Here is a 22,520-nt window from a genome sequence, read left to right as displayed (position 1 = left end):
TAAAAACAATGATGGAGGTTAGGTCAGGTGAAAGGGAAGCTAACCCCAGTGACTCTACCTGGGTTATGTCTGCACTGCAAATGTAGTTGAGTTGTTAGCTGCTCAGTTTAGCGATCTTGTAACTCCATGTATATTCCCGGTGGAGACAAAGTACAGGTAGTTTTTAACCTCATTGTAGCTAGTCAAGATCAACCCTAGTTTTCCCACCTGGCACTGATGGCTATTTCTGGCAGGAGGAGACACTCCGAGGAAATATAAGACAAAGGAGTTGATAAAGGGATCCCAAAGAAGGATGAAGAGCATAAGACAGAGGCAGGCAACTCACGTGGAGCTGAGACCACACTGAAGAAAATGGTGCAAACTATTTGGGAATTAGCTAATGTATTTAAAAAAAAATCTTTGGCCAGCCCCAGTCAAGAGATTTATGGCAGCGTTTCCCAGCCGGTGTGCTGCGGCACAGTGATGTGCCGTCAGACATGAACAAGTGTGCCATGCAATTTTGGAAATGTCACACATGAGAAAAATAAGCGAATGAATAAATTAAATATTGTTAATATAATTTTGTTTTGTGGATGGAATTAAATTGTATTTCGGTCGTGTTGCTCTTTCAGTGAATCAATGAGTACAGATGAGACATGCATCTAGTAAAACTCTTCACATGGGATTCGCATGTTGGGCAGAGTTTTTGCGGGTCGTGCATTTGCAGTGGTGAATTTTGAATAGTGCAATTACCAAGCCTGGTGTCCTCTTAGCTTCGAAAAACATCACCCGTCGGCACTGAAGGGAGAGGGAAATGGATAAATATTTGAAAAGAAAAAGTTCTGATGCTTCCTGCCATGATAAAGCGACTGTGTACTTCAAGACAAGCTCAGATTTTACATTGAAAGTAACCTATGTTTATAATATTATTATTAATAATGTGTGGTAGTGTGTATATAGGGGTGACATATATGGATGTGCGTATATGGGTGACGGGTCAGTGGGGTGGTGTGCCACAATTTTTTTTGTTTATGTAAGTGTGCCATGGAATGGAAAAGGTGGGGAAATGCTGATTTGTGGCATTACTCACCCCTGTGGATTCTCTTATGTTTGATAAAATCTGAGCTCCAACGAAAATTTTTCCCACACTCAGAGCACGTGTAGGGTTTCTCTCCTGTGTGGACTCTCCGATGTGTGATGAGACTTGAGCTGTTTATGAAGCTTTTCCCGCACTCAGGGCATGTGAAGGGTCTCTCTCCTGTGTGAATTCTCTGATGTGTGATGAGGGTTGAGCAGTCACTAAATCTTTTTCCACACTCGCAGCATGTGTAGGGTTTCTCCCCAGTGTGGACTCTCCGGTGTGTGATGAGGTGTGAGCTGTCTTTGAAGCTTTTCCCGCACTCAAAGCACGTGTAGGGTGTCTCTCCAGTGTGAACTCTCCGATGTGAATTAAGGTGTGAGCTCTGGCTAAAGCTTTTCCCGCAAGCAAGGCATATGTAGGGTCGCTCTCCTGTGTGGACTCTCCGATGTGTGATGAGACTTGAGCTGTTTATGAAGCTTTTCCCGCACTCAGGGCATGTGAAGGGTCTCTCTCCTGTGTGGATTCTCTGATGTGTGATGAGGGATGACCTCTCACTAAATCTTTTCCCACACTCAGAGCAGGTGTAAGGTGTCTCTCCGGTGTGGTTTCTCTGATGTGTGATGAGGTTTGAACTGTGTTTGAAGCTTTTCCCACACTCCAAACACGTGTAGGGTCGCTCTCCTGTGTGGACTTTCTGATGTGAGATAAGGTGTGAACTCCGATTGAAGCTTTTCCCACACTCTAGGCATGTATAGGGTCGCTCTCCTGTGTGGACTCTCTGATGTGTAATGAGGTGTGAACTCTGACTAAAGCTTTTCCCGCACTCAGAGCACGTGTGGGGTCGCTCTCCTTTATGGATTCTCCAATGTGTGATCAGGTGAGAGCTCTGGCTGAAGCTTTTCCCACACTCCGAGCACGTGTAGGGTCTCTCTCCTGTGTGGACTCTCCGATGTGTGATGAGGTTTGAGCTGTTTATGAAGCTTTTCCCACACTCAGAGCACGTGTAGGGTCTCTCTCCCATGTTCATTCTTTCATCTCTAATGAGGTGTGAGCAGCTACTGAGGGTTTTCTCTGGCCTATGCTGACTCTTGCTGGCTTTTGCCTGTGCACATCTCCAAGAAACTTTCCCTTTGGATCTGCCTGCTAATGTCCCATGTGGTTCTACTTGCTCTGCATCTTCCTGCTGGGGATTCTTCTTCTCCTTCTCACTCACCATCCCATCACCTGGAGGAATAGAGAATCCAGACATAGGTCACTGCCTGTGCTGGAGAGAAAGGAAACCACAGAGAGAGGAATGGAAAAAGGTGGGAACAAACCAAATAAGATATGGAGAGATGAAGCTAAATAGGATTTGATTTCCACCCTCTACCCACTCAAAGCCTTTCCCCAGAGGAGAGAGATGAGAGGGTCAATTCTGGATTCAGATCCCACTCAGGGACAAGGAAGACTGGGGAGGGAGCTACAGCCAGGTGTCAGTCAGGAGAGGTGGGAAGCCATGAATGACATGTGTCATGATAATGTCACACCTGCTGGAAACAATTCTGAAGTCAGAGAGCTCACAAGTTCTTCACAGGGAATCCCAAATGTTTCCTTCATTCATGGACAGTTTTTTAGTTGGTTTAACTGATGCCTCACCTGTGCAGGCCCCTCTCTGGATCTCTCTTTCATCAGAGCCCTGGAGATTTGGGACCCACGGCTCTTCCCCTCGTTCCAGCCAGGAGATCACATCAGGTTTGGAAACAGCAAACCCTGCGTAAGAGCAGAAAAACAAGCGAGATAAGCTGAATTTGTGGGATACTTGTCTCAAAGAATATTCCATGGTTTTACTCTCACCTCATTTCTAAGTATCCTGAGCCCAGATTCCTTGGCTCCATGCAGCAGGACAGGCCTAAGGGCCAATAAAAAATGGGCCCCCATTGTTCTAGACATTGTATGAACGCAAAATAGTAAACGGCCCATTCCCTAAGGAACTTACAATCTAAACAGACACCTGGTGGGGGAAGGGTTAGCATATGCGAGCAGAGTGAACGACACCATTAGGCCCAGGTAGCCTCATCCCCCTGTGCCTGCTAGATGCTGGGATTGGATGACAGGGGAAGGATCACTTGATAATTACCCTGTTTTGTTCATTTCCTTGGAAGCAACTGGCATTGGGCCCTGTCACAAGACAGGATACTGGGCTACATGGCCCATTGGTCTGACCCAGCATGGCCATTTTTATCTTCTTATGGATATCTGTAGACCTGGTGGGCCCGCTGAAAATGTCTGCAGCCAGGTACAAATATACATTGGTGAGCTTGAACTATGGCACCAGATACCCTGAGGCCATTCCCCTCTGGTCAGAAATGGCAGCTGTCATTATAAGGAAACTCATGGAAGTATGTGCTTGAGTAAGGATCCCAAAAGAATTACTGACAGAGCAAGGGAGAAACATCACCTCGCAATAAATGAAGGAATTGTGCAACCTGCTACGGTTCAAGTCCTTGAAGACCTCGGTATACCACCACCAAACCGACAGTCTGGTGGAACAAAACATTGACAAAGTTGAGGAAGTCCATGACCACTGACTCCTGACACCACCCCACCTGTCCTGCTCACCACCCGCGAGGTGCCCCAGGCACCCACAGGCTTCTCCCCATTTGAATTTTTGTATGGCAGGCAGTCAAGTGGAATCCTGGACCTCCTCTTTGAGACATGGGACAGGCAGAACTCCAGAACCACCAACGTAGTGACCTATGCTATACAGTCAGGAAAGAAACTGAAAACCTTGGGGCGCTCGTGAGGGGAAACCTGTAAAAGGCACAACAAAACCAGGAGCAGGGCTATGACAAGGCCCGTCTCTGAGAGTTCCAGCCTGGAGACAGAGTGTTACTTCTGCTGCTGACACTGAAATCCAAGCTACTGGCCTGATAGCAAGGGCCTTTCAAGGTGGTAACACATTTTGGAGGTGGAGGGGTTGATTATGAGATCCAGCTACTCAGATTAGGAAGAAGTCAACCCAGGTTTATCATGTCAATGCCTGATGGCAAGGGCCTTTCAAGGTGGTAAGACAGGTGTGGGCGGGCTGATTATGAGGCCCAGCTACCCAGAAGGAAGAAGTTGATCCAGATTTATCATGTCAACCTGCCCAAGGCTCAGAAGGGACAGAGGCCTCCTCATCACCCCGTTCTCTCCTGACCCCCAACTCAGCCCTCAGGGCCCTGCACCCAAGATCATTCCCCAGTGCTGGTAGGGAAGAATCTGTGGCCCAACCAGAGCAGCAAGGAAAGGGAGCAGTGAACAGGCTGAAGGAAAGACAGGTCCTTCTCCTGAAATGCCACATGAAAGGTGGAACCTGGGATGGGACCACGATGCTGGTGAGGCCCACAGACAGTGCCTTCTCTACACACTGCCCTTGCCTGAGAACCAACAGGCCCTGCGGGCTCTGACCATTTGAACTCTGTAAAGTTCCAGATTATTTGGACTCTAGGAGACCATGCCCCGAGCTGGAAGAGAGGAGAGGTAGGAAGTGGCCCAGGGTATCAGACTTACATCCTCTGCATGGAGGAGATGGCTGGCATTGCTTCCCACAGGGTCCTGGGCTGGGACCTGATGGAGAGGGAAGTCCCAGGTGCTCCTATCATGCCCCACTTGAGAGCTAGACCTGAGATGGGCTGAAACTGTGATACCTCCATCTTAGCAGCAGAGGTAGGCGTCTCTACACCACCACCCCCTTTGATGCGAGAGATGGGAAACCAGATGTGCTAACCACTAGGCCACTTGGTCCCCCTTAAACTATTATATTAACGTTATGAATTTATTTGGACTAGTCCTTAAAAGCATGTAAATTTCAACGACTATTCTACTGAGATAGGTCAGATTACATTGGCCCACAGAATAATCACAGACCTTTGTATCAATAAGTATCACTTATTTGTGTGTTCCTGGCCTGCTGGAGGTGGGGGATGGGTTTCCTAGGGAATCTGGTATCAGTAGGGGGTGATTAATGCCAAATTCCAAGATTGTTTATGCAGATAACCAGCTTTAGAGGCTTCGTCCTCCTTACGGAAAAGCAGTGACGGGTGTTACCTGGTTCAGGAGACTGGGGAACTGAACAAAGACAGACTTTTGGGACATAAAAGGCTGTTTCAGCTGACTGAGGGGGGGTCTCCTTTGGTACATCTACACCGCAAAAAAAAAAAAAAACAACCAACCCTGACAGGACCCTCTCAGCATGGATGTGCAGACTGAGCTGAGCTTCAGCCCAAGCTGGAACATCTCCAGGGCTATTTTTAGTGCCGTAGCATGAACCGCATGAGCCCGAGTCTGTAGACCCAAGCTCAGAGGCTTCCTGCCACAGGAATTGTTTTGCAATGTAGACATACCTGTTCTCATTTTGGATCCTCCACTGATGTGGGCTGGTTTCAGCTAGTCCTTTAATGGCCCATTCATACCAACCCAGACACCTCTTGTCTCCTGCTCTGCTGCACAAACAGCTTTTTAACCCCTTTGTACCCCCTGCTAGCAACCTGTAGGCAAGTAAGTCACTGTCATGCAAACCATTCATACAAATATTACCGAAAATTCTCACTTCATCACATCTCTTCCCCGTGAGACAGAACTGAGGGTCACTTTAACCAATGACCTGGGGAGGTTTAATCCCAGTGTTGTTATCCATAGATGCCAAAACTAACTCCCCATCCCCTTGGTAGCTGTCCTACCAGGCATGTCAGAAACTCATACCACCAGAGAACCACAGGGTTAGAAGGGACTGCAAGGGCTCACGATTCTTACAGCTCAGTGTTCATAAGAATATGAGAATGGCCATACTGAGTTAGAACAAGGTCCATCTAGCCCAGTATACTGTCTTCCCATAGTGGTTGGTGCCAGATGCTTCAGAGGGAGTGAACAGAACAGGGGAATTTATCGACTGATCCATCCTGTCATCCCATCCCAGCCTCTGGCAGTCAAAGGTTTAAGGACACCCAGAAGTGATGGGGTTGCATCCCTGACCATCTGGGTTGATAGGTCCATTAATGGACCTATCTATCTCTATCAACTAATCTAATTCTTTTCTTAGCCCTGTTAGATTTTTGGCCTTCACAACATCTCCCTGGCAACCAGTTCCATAGATTGACTGTAGGTTCTGTGAAGAAGAATTTCCTTATATTTGTTTTAAATCTGCTTCCTATTAATTTCATTGTGTGACCTCCAGTTCTTGTGTTATGTGAAGGGGTAAAAATACTTCCTTATTCCCTTTCTCCACACCATTCACCATTGTATAGACGTCTATTATATCCCTCCTTAGATATCTCTTGTCTAAGATGAACAGTCCCAGTCTTTTAAATTTTTCCTCATCTGAAAGCTGTGCCATACCTCGGATCATGTCATATTGCCCTAATTTATCTTTTCTGAAAAGGGGCAACCAGAACTGCATGCAGTATTCAAGGTGTGGGTGTATCATGGATTTACAGAGTGGTATGTTATTTTTTGTTTTATTATGTATGCCTTTCCAAATGGTTCCTAACATTCTGTTAGCTATTTTGACTGCCGCTGCACATTAAGTGGATGTTTTCAGAGAACTATCCACAATGACTCAATGACACAAGATCTCTCTTCGTTGGTAACAGCCAATTTAGACCCAGTCACTTCTTATGTATATTTGGAATTATGTTTTCCAATGTGCATTACTTTGCATTTATCAACATTGAATTTCATCTCCCATTCTGTTATCCCGTCACCCACTTTTCTGAGACCCTTTGTAATTCTACGCAGTCTGCTTTGGATTTAACTACCTTAAGTAATTTTGTATCATTTGCAAATTTTGCCCCCTTCCTGTTTACCCCATTTTCCAGATCACTTAGGAGTATGTTGACAGTACTAGTATAGAACCCTGCAGGACTCCACTATTACCTCAATCCAGTATGAAAACTGATCATTTATTTCTACCCTTTGTTTTCTACCATTTAATCAATTACTAATACATGAGAGGACCTTCCCTCTTATCCCATGACAGCTTAGTTTGTTTAAGAGCCTTTGGGGAGAGATCTTACCAAAACCTTTCTGAAAGTCAAAGTACACTATATGCCCTGTATCATCGTTCTCCACATATTTATTGATGTCTCAAATCATTCTAATGGATTGCTGAGGCATGATTTCTCTTTACAAAAGTCATTTATGTGTCTGATCATTCTGTTCTTTACTAGTTTCAACAATTTGCCTGATACTGAAGTTAGGCTTACCAGTCTACAATTCCCAAGATCACCTCTAGAGCCATTAAAAAAAAATCAGACACATTAGCTGTCTGCAAGTCATCTGGTACAGAGGCTGATGTAAGCAATTGTGATGTGGGGTGAACACCTAGATCGGGTTAATGAGGCTGAGATGGGGCCAATTCACCTGATAGGCCACAGCTGTTGGGAACTAGGTGGCCTAAGTAAACCCCTGCATGATGACGGAGCCAGCTGAGAAGGAACAGGCAGGGATTAAGAATTAGTTTAGAATTAATTTAGAATTAAGCCAGGAAGCTGACAGCAGAAAAGGGCTGCAGTGAGAGAGCCTGCAGCCACTCTCTGGACATTGGAGGGGGAAGCAAGGCAATCTAGTGGGAGAGGGTGTAGGAAAGGCTCAGGGAAATGGTAGCTATGTTTAAGATGGTGCACACCTTGGCTGCTGATTATAGGGTCCTGGAGCTGAAATATAGAGTAGAGGACCGGCCCATTTTCCCCCACCAGTCACTGGGGAAGTGGCACAGACCAGGCAGTGGATGGGAAGACTGCTGGAGACACTGTGCATGAAGAGACTACGATACATGGAACGGGGGCAAAATACATAGTAACCTGGTTGGGGGGCTAGCCAGAGAGAGCTCCCAGAGTAACAGAGTGGGAGTGAGAGGCAGCAGGGTGCGCAACAAGCCGCAGGAGGCGGCATTGGATCTGGAAAGAGCTAATCCCCAGAGCAGCCAGGAGGTGGGCCCTAGGGGTGAGTGAACTTCACGACAATTTGGTGGAAAATACAGACACTCGGTTGCCCCAATACAAGGGGAGCAACAGAAACTGGGCATGACGAGCAACCTTGTGGTTTCAACCTAGGACAGGGTTCTGCCACTATCTTCTCCCACTCGTCTCCAGGGAGCGGGGAGGGCGGTGAACCTATATTACTCCAGGTCTCCACTGTCTTGGCTGCAGTCTGGAAACTCTTTACCTTTAGGTGATGGTAGGAAGTGACCCCTTGAGAATTTGAAATATGTGACACACAGGTTCGCTGCTGCCAACTGGAAAAGGGTTCCTTGTTCTTCACAAGTAACTCCTGTCTCAGACCTGAGAAACTCACGACACCTAAAACTGCCTACATGGTATTTATCTATAAAGGGTAGCAGGTGAGGTCTCTAGTGAAAGCTTGTAACCTATCGGTTCTCATACACATTGTGAGCTGTATGTACCATTCATATTTAAGGAATAACGTACCTATACTGCAAATCATATCCTTGTGGTCTTGGAGTGAAAATGAATCACCAGGGAACCACATGTCTCGGTTGTGGCCCTTTTAAGCAGGAGTAAGTTATAACCTTTCCCAGGCTAGCTGATTATGTGACACATTGCTCAATTGTCCACTGTAAATGTGTCACGGCCTCTAGGGCACTGCCTCATGCCCAGACATTGCATTGCAGGGGACTTTGCCTCTCACGCTCCCTCTGGTAGCCATTTCCTTGACCACAGTGACCACTGCCAGCTGGTCCTCTCTCCTGCTGGCCTTACTGGGTCTTCTGAGGCTTAGCCCCCCGGCCACATCACACAGCACTTCAGTCCCTTCTGGGGTGCAGCTCTAAATACAAAGGGCCTTCAGCTCTCCTGGGCTTAACTCCAAACAATAGGTGCTTCACTCTCTGGGCTTCCACCTCATTCTACACTGGTTCCCAGCACTCTGTCACACACTCCCAGAAAAGACTCTGAACAGGGGACCCTCAAGGCTGAGCTGAAATCAATGAAACACCCTGATTATGAAAAGAGACTAAAGGCTGGGACTCTGTCAGAGAAGAAAGAGCACAAGGGGTTATCCATTACAGGAGTGACACTGCCAGTGTGAATCTCATGAAAAGTGGATCCCAGCTCTCTGGACTGGGCAAGTGCCATAAGGCCTGACCAGAGGGTGAGGAATATATTATTAGACTGGAACGGAACTGTAATAAGTGTACGCTCTAGACTGACTTTTTTATTTTTCTTTTATCTGCAACCTTGTGCTTCCAATTCTCTTCCTTGCATTTATTTTGGATTTTTACTTTAAGCCAAGTTAAATAAACTTCTAGTTGGTTTTATTATAGTCATGACCAAGTGCGGAGCTGAGGGGAGGCCGGTGACCCTGGGTGCACTGCTTCCCACCGAGGCAGCGGATCGGAGTACATAGTGGGTGCCTGGAAGATAAGGGACTGGGCACTTCAGTGTAACCAGAGGGGGCATGTCTATTGCTAGTTTGTGGAGGGAAAAAGTGGGGCTCGCGGAGCACAGAGCAGTGTGCTCGTGTTGTCAACAGCTGGCAGGTTTGGGAGAATTTCCCATGCTGGGCACAGACAAGGCTCTCACACTGCGAGCAGCTGGTAGTGATTCACCCCCGACACCTCAGGTAATCCCGCCAGTGTCACAGTGAGATCAGGGAGAACCCCTTACAAGCAAGCACCCCGCTCCTTCCTGTGTCTGCACAGGGATCTGAGCCACAGGTAGGGCAAATGGTTTCACATGTGGACTCCTGGCTGTCCATCCTTGCAGCATTCAGTGGGGTTTTACCACACAGGGCTGGACAACGGTTCTCTGATTTCCAGCTGCAAGATAGGCATCTATGTGCCTGTAGGCTGATGGCACAGTCCTGCCGGGGCATCGCAACCCTTCCTTGGGCCCAGGATCCAAGGAAGGCCACAGCGCCTTGAACAGTGCCGGTTACAAGCCTTTAGCCCCGGCCTCCAGCGGGGTGGGCTTCCTTCCCAGTCTGAGCCCTCCAGCGGGGCAGGGCTGACAAGCGGTCTGGGCCCCCCCAGCCCACAGGCAGGCAAGCAGTCTATAGCCCCCAGCCTTCCCACTGGCAGGGCTGGCAAGCAGTCTGGTGCCCCCGGCCCTCCGGCAGGCAAACGGTCTGGTGCCCCCAGCCCTCAGGCAGGGCGGGGCAGGCAAGCAGTTTATAGTCCCTGGCCCGCAAGTCAGAAAGGGCTGCTGAGGCAGTCAATAGCCACCAGCCCTCCAGCGGGTGGGGCAGGCAAGATAGTTTGGGGCCCCCAGCCTTGTAGGCAGGTGGGGCTAGGAGGGCTCGGTATCCTCTGCTAGCCAAATGCAGAGGATGTCAAGCACTCCCAGGGTGGTTAGGGAAGGAGTGGGGGACGCAGGCCCACCCGACTCCACTGCGTCCCAGCCCACGGCCTTATCAGTAGAAAAGCAGTTTGCCACTGAGTCAGTGGGAATCCAGCTTCAATAAGCTGACAGGGTTTAAGCCTGACTCAGCCGCTTGCTAGTCGGCTGTCCCTGGGCCACTTCCTCCCACCCTGTCTCCGGGTACCTGTCAGTAGTAGTCTCCCTCTGGGTTGCTGGGGTAGATGGTGAGCGGCAGTCCCACAAGTCCCTCACTGTTGACCGGTGGCAAGTCCGGAAACTACTCCGGGTCGTCAGCAGATGGCAGCTCCTCCAGGTCCCAAGGGTTCCTCCGATACACCCAGCTCAGAGGTCCCCAACGTCAGACACTCTTCCAGGTCAGGGGCAGCCTCCGTGGGTTTTTCCCAGTAGTCTCAGGTGGCTCTTCCCAGCTACTAGGGCCTGGTGGCCCAACCCAATCACTCGGGCTTGGCAGCCCTCTCCGGTCACTCGGGCCCGGCAATCCGGGTGGATGTTGGAAGCTCCAGTCAGTCGGGCGGTTGCTCCAAACAGCTGCTGGGCCTGGGTCAAGGCTAGGCTGCAGCCTCTGGGTAGACACCTCTGCCTCCGGCAGCAGCTTCCCCCTGACTGAGCTGCCAGGCCTGTCTTTTATAGCTCCTTTTCCTGCCTTGGCTCCGCCCCTCTGTTTCCAGCCAGTTTGACCTGTAGGGCCCTGTTCTGCCCAGCAAGGGCATCGCAACCCTTCCTTGGACCCAGGCTCCGAGAAGGCCACAGCGCCTTCCAGCAATACTCTTCTTAAACTGGGCCAACCATTTGGTACTTAGGCTCCCTATGGAACTGGCTTCCTGTGGTCTCTCCCCACTTTTCCCTCTACGGGATGTCTTGCTTCTCCATACTCACTTCATGCTGTCGCTACTTGTCCTGGTTCTTCCTCTGCTCCTCCTCATGTTTCCCCTTTTTTTTCTCAATCAGCTCGCTCCCGTTCATGGTCCTCCATCCAAAGCGCCTTTGCTTTCAATTCCAACTCCCACTGCTTCAACTCTGGGAAAGGGGGAACCAGATCGTCAGGACGCCCCGCTGCTGCTGCAGCACGTGCCTCTGTGGCCTGGGGACTCTCTCAAAATCCCACCTGGCTTTGGACCTTGATCCGATCATCCTTCTAAAGCCATGCAATCGGCTGAGCCTCGTTCAACTTCCCAACACTTAGCCCTCTCCCACACACAGCTCTGTGATGCTCTTCCTAGGGAGGTGGACAGACGCCATTTCCTTGCTGTTTCCTTTGACTAATCTTGTTCTTACTGCTGCAAGTCGCTTACTGCAAAATCCTCCCGTTGCATTCAGAATTCCACCAGCTGCCACCAACTCTCATGTGTCCTCAGGGTCTGTCCTATGTCCCAGCTTTGAAACAGTCCCATCGAACCTCTTCAGTGTGTCAGTCCCACTCTTCCTTCAGGGTAGCCACAACGCCTCACTGCCTCCAACACTGATCTTCTGGGGTCCAGCACTCCTGCTTCACACTGTGAGCTGTGCCCAGCAAGTCCCGCCGAGACAGACTCCTGGTCAGAGACTGTTCCACTCTTCAGGGATTAACACACCCAGACAGTATCTGCAGTAACACCTGGCAGCCTTTTCACAAACAGTAGGGTTGGTTAGTCACCTATAACGCAGCATCGGCAAATCATCAGCTTAGCACAGGAAAGGAAAGTTTAAGACATAACCCATGCTGGTCAATGCCCTTGAGCCATGCTGCTGTAGGAACTGCCTTGGTCTCCTTTCCCTGCGTCTGTCCCTTTGTCTTAGTTGCAGAAAAGCTCCCCATCTTTCTGAGCCCAGTTCCTCCTGCTCCTCAAAACAAGCTGAGTTCACATGTGCTCCGCCCAGACAAGCTGAGAAGCTCCTGTTGATCAGTGTCAAGTGCTCAGATCTGGGGGTTTCTGTAGACTCTGTAGGGTCTTCCATTGATATGGGTTAGTCCCAGTCAGCCCGTTAATGAGGCATTCATATCACCCCATTACAGCTCTTCACACACCGAGCAAAGTAATAACAAATAAAGAGGGAAGTTGAGGCGTATATAGGAATATAGAATAATAATAGAAATATTATCAGAATTCCCACATCTGTCACACATAGAATCATAGAGTTGGAAGGGACCTCAGGAAGTCATTTAGTCCAAGCCCCTGCTCAAAGCAGGACTAACCTCAGCTAAATAATCCTAGCGAGGGTTTTGTCAAGCCGCAGCTTAAAAACCTCTACGGATAGAGATTCCACCACCTCCCTAGGTAACCCATTCCAGTGCTTCACCACCCTCCTAGTGAAAAACTTTTTCCTAACGTCCAATCTAGACCTCTCCCCCTGCAACTTGAGACCGTTGCTCCTTGTTCTGTCGTCTGCCACCACTGAGAACAGCCTAGCTCCATCCTCCCTGGAACCCCCTTTCAGGTAGTTAAAGGCTGCTATCAAATCCCCCCTCATTCTTTTCTGCAGGCTAAACAAGCCTAGTTTCTTCAGCCTCTCCTCATACGTCTTGTGCTCCAGCCCCCTAATCATTTTTGTTGCCCTCCACTGGACTCTCTCCAACTTGTCCACATCCTTTTTGCAGTGGGGGGCCCAAAACTGGACACAATACTCCAAATGCAGCCTCACCAATGCCGAATAGAGGGGAATAATCACTTCCTGCGATCTGCTGGCAATGCTCCTACTAATGCAGCCCAATATGCTATTAGCCTTCTTGGCAACCAGGGCACACTGCTGGCTCATATCCAGCTTCTTATCCACTGTTACCCCCAGGTCCTTTTCTACAGAACTGCTGCCTAGCTCATTGGTCCCCAGTCTGTAGCTGTGCATGGGATTCTTCCGTCCTAAGTGCAGGACTCTGCACTTGTCCTTGTTGAACCTCATCATATTTCTTTTGGCCCAATCCTCCAGTTTGTTTAGGTCCTTCTGTATCCTATCCCTACCTTCCAGGGTATCTACCACTTCCCCCAGCTTAGTGTCATCTGCAAACTTGCTGAGGGTGCAATCTACCCCATCTTCCAGATCATTAATGAAGATGTTGAACAAAACCGGCCCCAGGACCGATCCCTGGGGAACTCCGCTTGTGATCGGCTGCCAGCTAGACATGGAGCCATTGATCACTACTCATTGAGCCCTATGCTCTAGCCAGTTCTCGATCCATTTTATAGTCCATTCATCCAACCCATACTTCTTTAACTTGCTGATAAGAATAATGTGAGAGACCGTATCAAAAGCTTTGCTAAAGTCAAGGTATATCACGTCCACCGCTTTTCCCATATCCACAGAGCCAGTCACCTCTTCATAGAAAGCAATCAGGTTCGTCACATACCCTGGCCAGAGCCCTTGGAGAGAAAGCAAAGCACAGGGCCTGGACTTTAGTCCAGTGAATGCAACGAAGTGCAAGAGGACAGCAAGCCACAAATCCTGGTCAAGGTGAAGAGGCATGTATGTTCCAGCCCACAGTGAGGGGATGGCTAGAGCCTGGGTACCTGCGAGGCCATTCCTTGAGCAGATCTTAAAGAGGGACAGAGATTCCACCATATCAGAGAAGCGGGTTTGGGGGAATTAGGGAATCTAGTCTGTCAGATGCTTTACGAGGGAGTATTAAAATCCCCCCGTGTGTGAGGAAGGCTGGGGAATTAGACACTATAATTCAGGAGTAAGAGACTAATTCCTCAGGCGAAGGAGAATGTGAGAAACAAGAACACCTGGTGCCACATAGCCTCGGAAGGGACCGGCTACATATCCCAAGAGCCTGGAGAGAAGAGAGGCCACAGCTGATGCAGATGGAGGAGGGAGGAAGGGAGATGACCTGGCGAGTCCCCAGAACAATCGCTACCACCCTGTAACATCATGGACAAAGTGCACATTTGTGCCGGGGCAACGGTCTTTCACCCTATGGGAAGGAGGAACACAGCAAGGACTCAAGAAGGATCGGCAGGGTCACAGTGGGAAGGGAAGGGTTGTGTGGGGGATAGGTAGTGGTGGACAAAGTACAAGAGTTTAATATTTGAAAAAAAAAAGTAAAATAAAGTGAAATCAAAGAGAACTAAAACTGAAGCATCAGTTGTGAACCAAAAAGGCCTGGGCAGGGATTCTGTGTTAAAGGGCTGGGAGCCCCCACAGCTCCAGATCCCCAAAACATAATTTCTTTCCCACTGGTCCACCCTTCCCACATGCTGGGTGCCCTTCCTCCACACTCCCCTTCCCTTCCCCCCACGGCTCTCGGCCCTCACCACCCCCTGGTGCCACTGGAGCACCCGCTTCTTGTGTTCTCTTCTCCTCTCTCACTATCCCATGCCTCCCTGCTCCTCCTGAGCTCTGAACCTCCCCTCATGCTTCCTCGTCCTCCCACTGCTCTCGCCCTCCCCTTGTCCCGGCACCCAGCAACATCAAACTCCTCTTCTCCTCCCCTCCCCCTGCTCCCCGTTTCCCTTTCGCCCACAGATGCCTGCACAGCCACCTCCTACTCTCTCGTCTCAGAAGATGGCCTCATCTGACTGTCACGCCGTCCATGCGCCAAGTAGTTCACCTCTCTGTGTATTAGACTGTATCTAGAATGGGACCAGCTGCATATATTCCCCTGCAAAGGTGTGAAAGCTCTACTGAGTCATTCAGTTTCAATGCATCCAACAAGAATAAATAACACAAAATTTTATAAATCACACTTTTTTCCGCATGGCCGACAACATCAAATATGCACAGGTCCAGAAATGATACCAGGGAAGGATGTGAGGCAAAAAGCGGGGCAGGAAAGCTGTCAGAAATGATGGGCTGAGTCAAGGTCTAGAGTAATCATCACTCGGGTTCTGCAGAGACCCCCCCAGCTTCTACTAACCAGGGCACAGGACTCCTTACCCAGTGAGGCCACAGCATCATAGTTCTCCTGCATGACCTCCCTGTAGAGTGCTCTCTGACCAGGGGCGAGCAGAGCCCATTCCCCCTCTGTGAAGAACACAGCCAGCTCCTCGAAGGTCACCAGCCCCTGAAAGAACAAGAGGCACCCACTCATTACCTGCTGCTCGCTGACAACACCATCATTCACAGGAGAGCAGGGCCAGTAAAATGAAGGCTCTGGGAGGGACACCGTAGCAGAGTCCCATCGCCACCCCACCCAGAGCAGCCAGGAGGCATCACTGTAAGGGGAGAAAGAGAGACCCCTGTCCCTGCCTGCAGACACAGGGAGCAAGGGTCTTCACATGTACCACACATCTACTAGCCAGAGGCTGATATAGGAGATGGAACCCAGCAGGATCCAGGGACAGCACCAGAGAGGAATCCCAAATCCTCCCCATAAACACACACTAGATAACAAATAGAGGAAAAGGGAAATCGACAGGAAAGAACAGAAGTCAGAGCCTTTGAATAGCAGAAAATTAACAAGTGAAGCAAAGAGTCAGAAGGGAAACTGTATGGCCTGGAGAGTTAAAAAAAATCCTTCACACTGTCCTTAAATATATTAAGAACATGAAGAATCGTAAAAATAGTATTGGTTCTTTACTACGATAAAATTACCAATAATAATATAAAAAAAATCAAAAGTGTTCAATGAGTACACCTATTCTGTATCGGGGGGAAAAACAAAGAGATGATACAGTCACATCATGTGATGATACTGACACTCTTTCCATTCCAATATTAACTCCTGAGGATGTTAAACAGCAGCTACTAAAGTCAGACATTTTTAAAATCAACAGCTCCAGACAACTTGCATTCAGGAGTTTTAAAAGAACTGGCTGGGGAGCTGGCTGGACCACTGCTGCTGATTTTCAATGGGTCTTGGAACACTGGGAAAATTCCAGAAGAATGGAAGAAAAATAGTCTTGTGCCAACATTTAAAATATGTAGAAGGAATGGCTCAGGCAAAATTATACGACTGTCAGTCGGACATTGATGCCAGACAAAATAATGCAGTACCTGGTAATTGTACTAATAAAGAATTAAAGGAGGGTAACACAATTAATACCAGTCAACATAGGTTTAGATCCTATCAAACTAACTGCATATCTTTTTTGATGAGAATAAAAGTTTGGTTGATAAATGTAACAGTGCTGGTGTAATATACTTAGACTTCTGTAAAGCACTTGACTTGGTACAGAACCATCTTTGGATTAAACAACCAGAACAACACAAAATTAACACTGCACACATTAAATAAATAGAAAAGTGGCTAATTGTAAGTGGGGAACCATGGTTGAGTAGGTGTGTTTCTAATGGAGTCTCACAGGGATCGGTTCTCGGCTCTGCGCTATTTAACACTTTTATCAATGACCTGGAAGAGAACATAAAATCATTATTGATAAAGTTTGCAGGTGACACACAGACTGGGGATGTGGCAAATAACTATGTGTATCCGACGTGTATCCGGCTTCAGCATTGGGAGTCTGGGAAGTTTTCCCAGTTCTGGCCAGAGGGTTATTTCCTGCTCCACAAGCAGGGGAAATTTCACTCCCAGACCCCATGAGTCTGGTCCTTGAAAGCAAGCCCCAGATTCAACTAGTGCCGGCAGGTTGGTCACACCCTTTCCCCTCCCTTTTTCCACTCTGTATTTCCTGCCCCTCTCCTCCCACTTCCAGCAGCTCCCATCTTCCGTGAATTTCCTGCCTCTCTCCCTCCCACCAGAACCCACTGTAGTAAGAAGTGAGAGTTAAGGCCTAAATGGAAAAAGCCGAGTGAACAGAAGTATAAGGGGTCACTCAAATTAACTGAAATTAACAGGAAAGTGCTGATACTGCAAGATTGTAAGATTGCTAAAATATTACTAAAATATGTAGCAGGTATAGGAGGTACCAAGATACTAACTCTCTAAAATGACACTTTTATGGATAGAAATGACAAAATGTGATACATGGAGTTGTTTTGCCCAAATCAGCCAATCAACGGAAAAAGGTGGTATTAGACTATGTCAAGAGGGTGGCAACTACCTACGTCAAAGGGGGCAGAATGAAAGTGTATATAACAATGTATAAAAGAGGGTGTCAGAGGGAATACCGGCGTCCGGTCTAGGGGATAATGGAAAGTCCCGCCGTTGGGCTGAGGCCATTGTAACGCTGCCTATGTGAAACTGACTCAGAGATACTCTGTAAGTAACTTCTCATTGTGCTGCACGCAATAAACCTGGCCTGGGTGCCTTCAGTGCTCAGCTAATCTGTGGTCGTGTCGACTCATTTGATCGTGAGAGCCGTCTCAGTTTCCTGATAGGAGCTGGGACAGCATCTACACAGGGACACATGCACGCAGCCTACACTGATAAACATCAGTGACCAACACACACCGATTACCACACCCACCACCAGCTCCCTGATAATCCCTTACCTGAGCCGGCTCCACTGGCGCCATTTCCTTTCCCCTGGGAGGATGGAACAATCCCAAGCAAAATGTCAATGTTATTCTGCAGCCTGTCAAGGCGAGAAGGGCAATTGGAGAGATTTCAGAACAGTTTTGTCCATCTCACACCTCATTTATCCCAGGTTCTCCCTGCAAAGAGACATTCTAGGTTCTGCTGCACTGAGAATCACTTAGGGTACATCTACACTGCAATAAAACACCAGCAGCTGGCCTGGGTCAGCTGACTCAGGCACACAAGGCTCAGGCTACGGAGCTATAAAATTGCAGTGTAGACATCCAGGCTTGGGATCAAGCCCCTCAACTCAGGCCCAGTGAGTCCAAGTCAGCTGACTTGGGCCTAACACAGGTATTTTATTGCAGTATAGACATGCCCTTTGTGACTTTATTACAGCACAAACCCAGCCTCTCCCACCAGGATTAGCCTCCGGGACATGGTTAAACCTCCCCAGTAATAAAGTCTCTGAACCAAAACTGGAGGAGAGCAGAATCAAAGGAGACACTTTAGGAGGATCCCCCCATCACTGTCCCCCAGGGCAGTTGTCACAGACATACAAGGATATTTAGTGCTGTGACACGCTGTACCCCATGTACACCCTTATGGTGTGATTTGTCAATCATTCATGTTCACCCTTACAGCGTAACTGTGTATTGTCTGATGCAAAGGATGTCATGTAAGGTGTTTTTGGAATGCTCATGACATATTGAACATTATTGTTACGGTAGCATGTTCCTTTCAATGTCATACATATGTACAGATATGGAACTCTGCTATGTCACATCCCCAAATGTGTCTCTCACATGGCTTGAATAGATGCAGACAAACACAAAGCTGTGTTTCCACGCCCAGCAGAGCTATGAATACAGGAACAATGGACTGCCCTAAGCACCTATGAGCACTTTGGCTCACGTAGAAGAAATCATGCCCATTGCCAGACGGGGCCTATCACCTGACACCAGTGGGTGTTGGGGAAACTTGTTAAAAACTGAGGCATCTTTGTCTCGGGGTCTCCCTTGGAATCCATCTTCTAAGCAACACCAAAGAATGAGAATCTACCCACAGCGAGGGGGCAGGGGATCCTGGTTGCTAGAGGCATCGCAACCCGCCTGTGTGGTAAGCTGAATACAGACTGAAATATTTATCTTAGTTTAGGAGGCGAATTATCTTTTAGTTGATTGTGACTAACTCCTTGACATTATTCATCTTTTGATTTATATTTATCTGACTTAGATTCACTTAAAATCTTCCTGTAGTCAATAAACTTGTTTGTTTTATCTAAAACAGTGCCTGTGTGTACAGAGACCTCACTTAGAGTGCCAGAGCTGGTGCATATCAATTTCTTTGATAAATTGATGGACAAATGTAAATGAGTTTGCAGGGTGCAGTGTACAGCACTGAACCTTGCAAGACAGCGATTCCCAGGGTTGCATCTGGAACTGGGGGTGTTTGCTGGGGGTCTATGCCATGAGTAGCGGGCCAGAAGCGCTCCTTCACTAGGTCAGGGACCAATTAGTCGCAGGAGGCTGGGCATGGACTGACCCAGGAGTGGGCAGTTCACACAGCAACAGAGGGTAAATCAGGGCCCAGGAGTGAGGAATTGGGGTGACACAGCTACACACCAATCCAGACTGCAGGGGGGAATGTCACAAGTGCCCCAACAACTCTTGGGAGTGCCCCTGCAACATGCTTAGCCTAGGATTAGCTTTTGCAAGAACTCTGCCTCTGAGACTGGGCCTTCTAGCCTCAGCACAGCCTGTTTGTCTGTGTGGCTCCCCACCTCTTTTGGGCTCCTGATACAGACTTTACCGCTGGTTGTGTTGCTCCCATAAGGGGTAATGTGCAGCAGTGAAGGGCAGCTTTCCAGCAGCATAGTGAGGGCTCAGAGGTAGGTGAACGCACTTAACCAAGACCCAGGTTTCCTCCAGTCCCCATCAACATCCCCGTGGCCTTTGGGGAAGGTCAGGGCTGCCACCGCTTCAGTGGTGATAGACTTACACCAGCTGTCATAGCTCATGTTACCCCTCACCACTTTCTCCCCTCCAGCCCGGAGTTTTGTTCGTGTTGTAAACTGTTTCCATTTACTAAAGACAAGCTGTGAGAATAATAAGCTCTCTTTGTTTCTGTGTTGCACACAGTATTTTCACCTGTCTCTGAGACACAGCTCAAGCTGGATAGCAGTCATAGCATGGCACAGCACTGCTCACAAAAACACGATTGTTCCTCATTCTCAAAATGGGCCCTCAATGCCTCCCTGAGCCAAATTGCCCCCATTCTGCCCCTCTAATACCCCTAGCATGTGGCTGAACTCTCCATGAATGCAAACAGTAATCCAGTGCTGTTTGTTTGCATCACACACAGCAGGTCAGGCGCCTCAGATTCCTGTTCCAACTGTGAGCTCATGATATGCTGTGCAATCATCCATGATGTGTTCACACTGACAGCAATGGAGCAGTGCAGGATCCATTCTTTCAGATACAGATGGCGGGCACACAGGAAATGGGGTGCCATTGAAAAAAGCCATGAAACACAGTAGGGAAAGCAAGGAATGACAGGATGGAAATCAATGCATCATGGGACATTGAGCCCGCACCCGTGATGCACTGCGATCCTCTCCGCCTTCCCACAAATCCTAGCGGCACAAGGTGGCAACTTGCACAGTGGGATAGCAGTGCACCGTAGAAGCTCTCAGTGTTGATGCTAGAGCACCAAGTGTGGACGTGCTTTGGCGACAATTAGTGCTGCATGGACGAGTGCAAGCTCTGTAATTACACTGCTTTTTCATTACCAATATAACTTGCACTGACAAACTTTTCTAGTGCGGACAAGGCCTATACCAAGGGAAAAGCAGGATCGTTTGAGGGAATTTCTGACAGGGTGCAGCCTGTGGCACCCTACAAGAGACCCCATGATCCTACTACACTCTGCCCTAGGAAACAGCCAAGGTGGGTCCTTGGGGTCTGCCTAGACAGACCTCACAGAAGAAGCCACTCAGAGCCCAGCAGGCTCAGATAAAAGATGCTGCAGGGACACAGCAGGTCCGTCCCTGGCTGGACTGGAGGAATAAAGCAAGAGGGCCCTTCCCTGGCCTGTTGAGAAAGAAGAATCTGAGGATGGTGGCTCTGAGATAGGGCTGCAGATGAAAGGCCCGGTAGGAAGAGGCCCAGGGAAATAGCAGGGATGGACGGGAGCAAGCAGTACGTGGCTGCTGCATACAGGGTCCCTGAGTTGGAATATGAAATAGCAGGCAGGCCTGGGTTCCCCTGGCAACAGGTAAAGTGGTGTAAACCCCCAAAAGTGCACAGGCCTAAATTGGGAGCCTGAACAAAGGGCTGAATTTAAAGGCCTCAAAGCTGTACCGAGGGAAAAGAGACTGATTATTAGTCAGACTCTTTAATACCCTGGGAGAGGCTCATTTACATGTTGGGATGCTCTGGCTGACCATGGAAGACCCAAGCAGTGGGCCGGCTGCATGCAGGGACATAGGGCGGGTGGGGGGAAGAAAAGGTCTGGGATCCTGCACCCTGCTGCTCTGACATGCTCCAGAGGCGACTGCCCCATCGTGGGATGATACAGCAACGTACAGCAAATGATGAAAGGGATGGTTCCCCCTGGCCTGCCATTCACAGGGGCAGCAGGGAGCCCTGGGCAATGCTGCTCTAACAGGAGCGGGGGGAGGAGGTGGATGGGCCAGAGGGCTGGAGACTGGGACTGGCAGCTAGTGGCTGAGGGGGAGCAGCTGGGCTGGGGGACTGGGGGGGGGGGGGGGGGGGAGCAGCTGGGTCGGGCAGCCTCCTTTCCCCTCCTGTGCCCCTTCCGTGCCCTGTCGGCGGCTCCCACCCCAGAGGCAGCTGTGCCTCAGGGCTCCCCACACTGCACCCCAACCCCTCCTATTTGGCGAATGACTCGGGGCCACAATTTCCCACCTAAACAAGGACGAATCGCTGCCGATAAAGGGGCGGGAACCTCCGGAGCCGAGGGGGTTGTAAATTCTCCGTGCAGAGAGAAGGGGCGAAGCTGGGCAGAGACCAGAGACACTCGGGCAGGGGGGAGAGAAGCCGGGCAAAGCGCCCTAGGTCGCACCCACTGGTCACTCTGGGGAAGGGGCAGACTCGAGCCGGAGCGGATTTGATACAGCTCAGCGGAGGGAAGGGGCAGCTCAGCGGGGCCATTTCCCCCTTTCTCCCCGCCCGGCTGCCCCGAGCCGGGCCAATCTCCCCACGGCACAGGGGCTCCGCCCTCCCTTCGACCCCGGCTTTCTCACCCTCCCGGCCCGGCCGAGCCCAGCGGGGTGTCCCGGAGCAGAACCCGGCGGCGCGTTCGCGGGGCGGGGCGGGGCGGGGCGGTCCGGGCAATCCCGATGCACGAAGTGCCTCTGCTCCCCCCGCCCCGGCACCTGGCAGCAGGGGGTGGGGCTGGGCCGGCTTAACGGCGGAGCCGCTGCTGCTTCGGCCAAACCGGCGGCAGTTTCGACGGCGGGGTGGAGCCGCGGCCCCGGCGGGAGCGTCCCACGTACCGCAGGGAGAGAGGCGGGCCCGGCGCAGGGGACAGAGCCACGGAACTAACCGCGCCCACTTTGGCAGCTGAACCAAAATGGCACTTCCGCTTCCGGTGCCAAGGGACTTCCCTTAGCAAAAATGGCCGCTCAAGCGCGCAAAGTGCCTCTCCACGACCCCTGAGGCTATGTCTACACTGAGGCTGGTGAATTCGCTGCCATCAGTGTGGACATAGCCTCAGGCCCCCCTGCAGCTCCCTGACTAGGAAACTGACT

General features: G+C 49.7%; 1 protein-coding gene across 1 annotated transcript in view; it reads right to left on the bottom strand.

The window, feature by feature from the left end:
- The window catches only part of LOC137153364 (zinc finger protein 84-like), a 32,170-nt gene extending 9,982 nt beyond the window's left edge, over positions 1 to 22,188 (bottom strand). The window contains exons 1-5 of the mRNA XM_067548607.1: positions 22,014 to 22,188; positions 17,722 to 17,804; positions 15,265 to 15,391; positions 2,696 to 2,809; positions 1,070 to 2,284 (exon numbers count right to left, since the gene is read on the bottom strand). Coding sequence (XP_067404708.1) covers positions 1,070 to 2,284; positions 2,696 to 2,809; positions 15,265 to 15,391; positions 17,722 to 17,745 — 1,480 coding nt within the window. The 5' untranslated portion in view covers positions 17,746 to 17,804; positions 22,014 to 22,188. The remainder of the gene's footprint in view (positions 1 to 1,069; positions 2,285 to 2,695; positions 2,810 to 15,264; positions 15,392 to 17,721; positions 17,805 to 22,013) is intronic.
- Positions 22,189 to 22,520: the final 332 nt, after the last annotated feature.

This window comes from Emydura macquarii, unplaced genomic scaffold (genome assembly GCF_026122565.2).
Source record: "Emydura macquarii macquarii isolate MOO-44397 ecotype Brisbane River unplaced genomic scaffold, CSIRO-AGI_Emac_v2 contig_1253, whole genome shotgun sequence".
In the NCBI taxonomy this organism is placed as follows: Eukaryota; Metazoa; Chordata; order Testudines; family Chelidae; genus Emydura; species Emydura macquarii.
The sequence above is the reverse complement of the archived record's forward strand: the minus strand, read 5'-3'. Positions and strand labels throughout refer to the sequence as shown.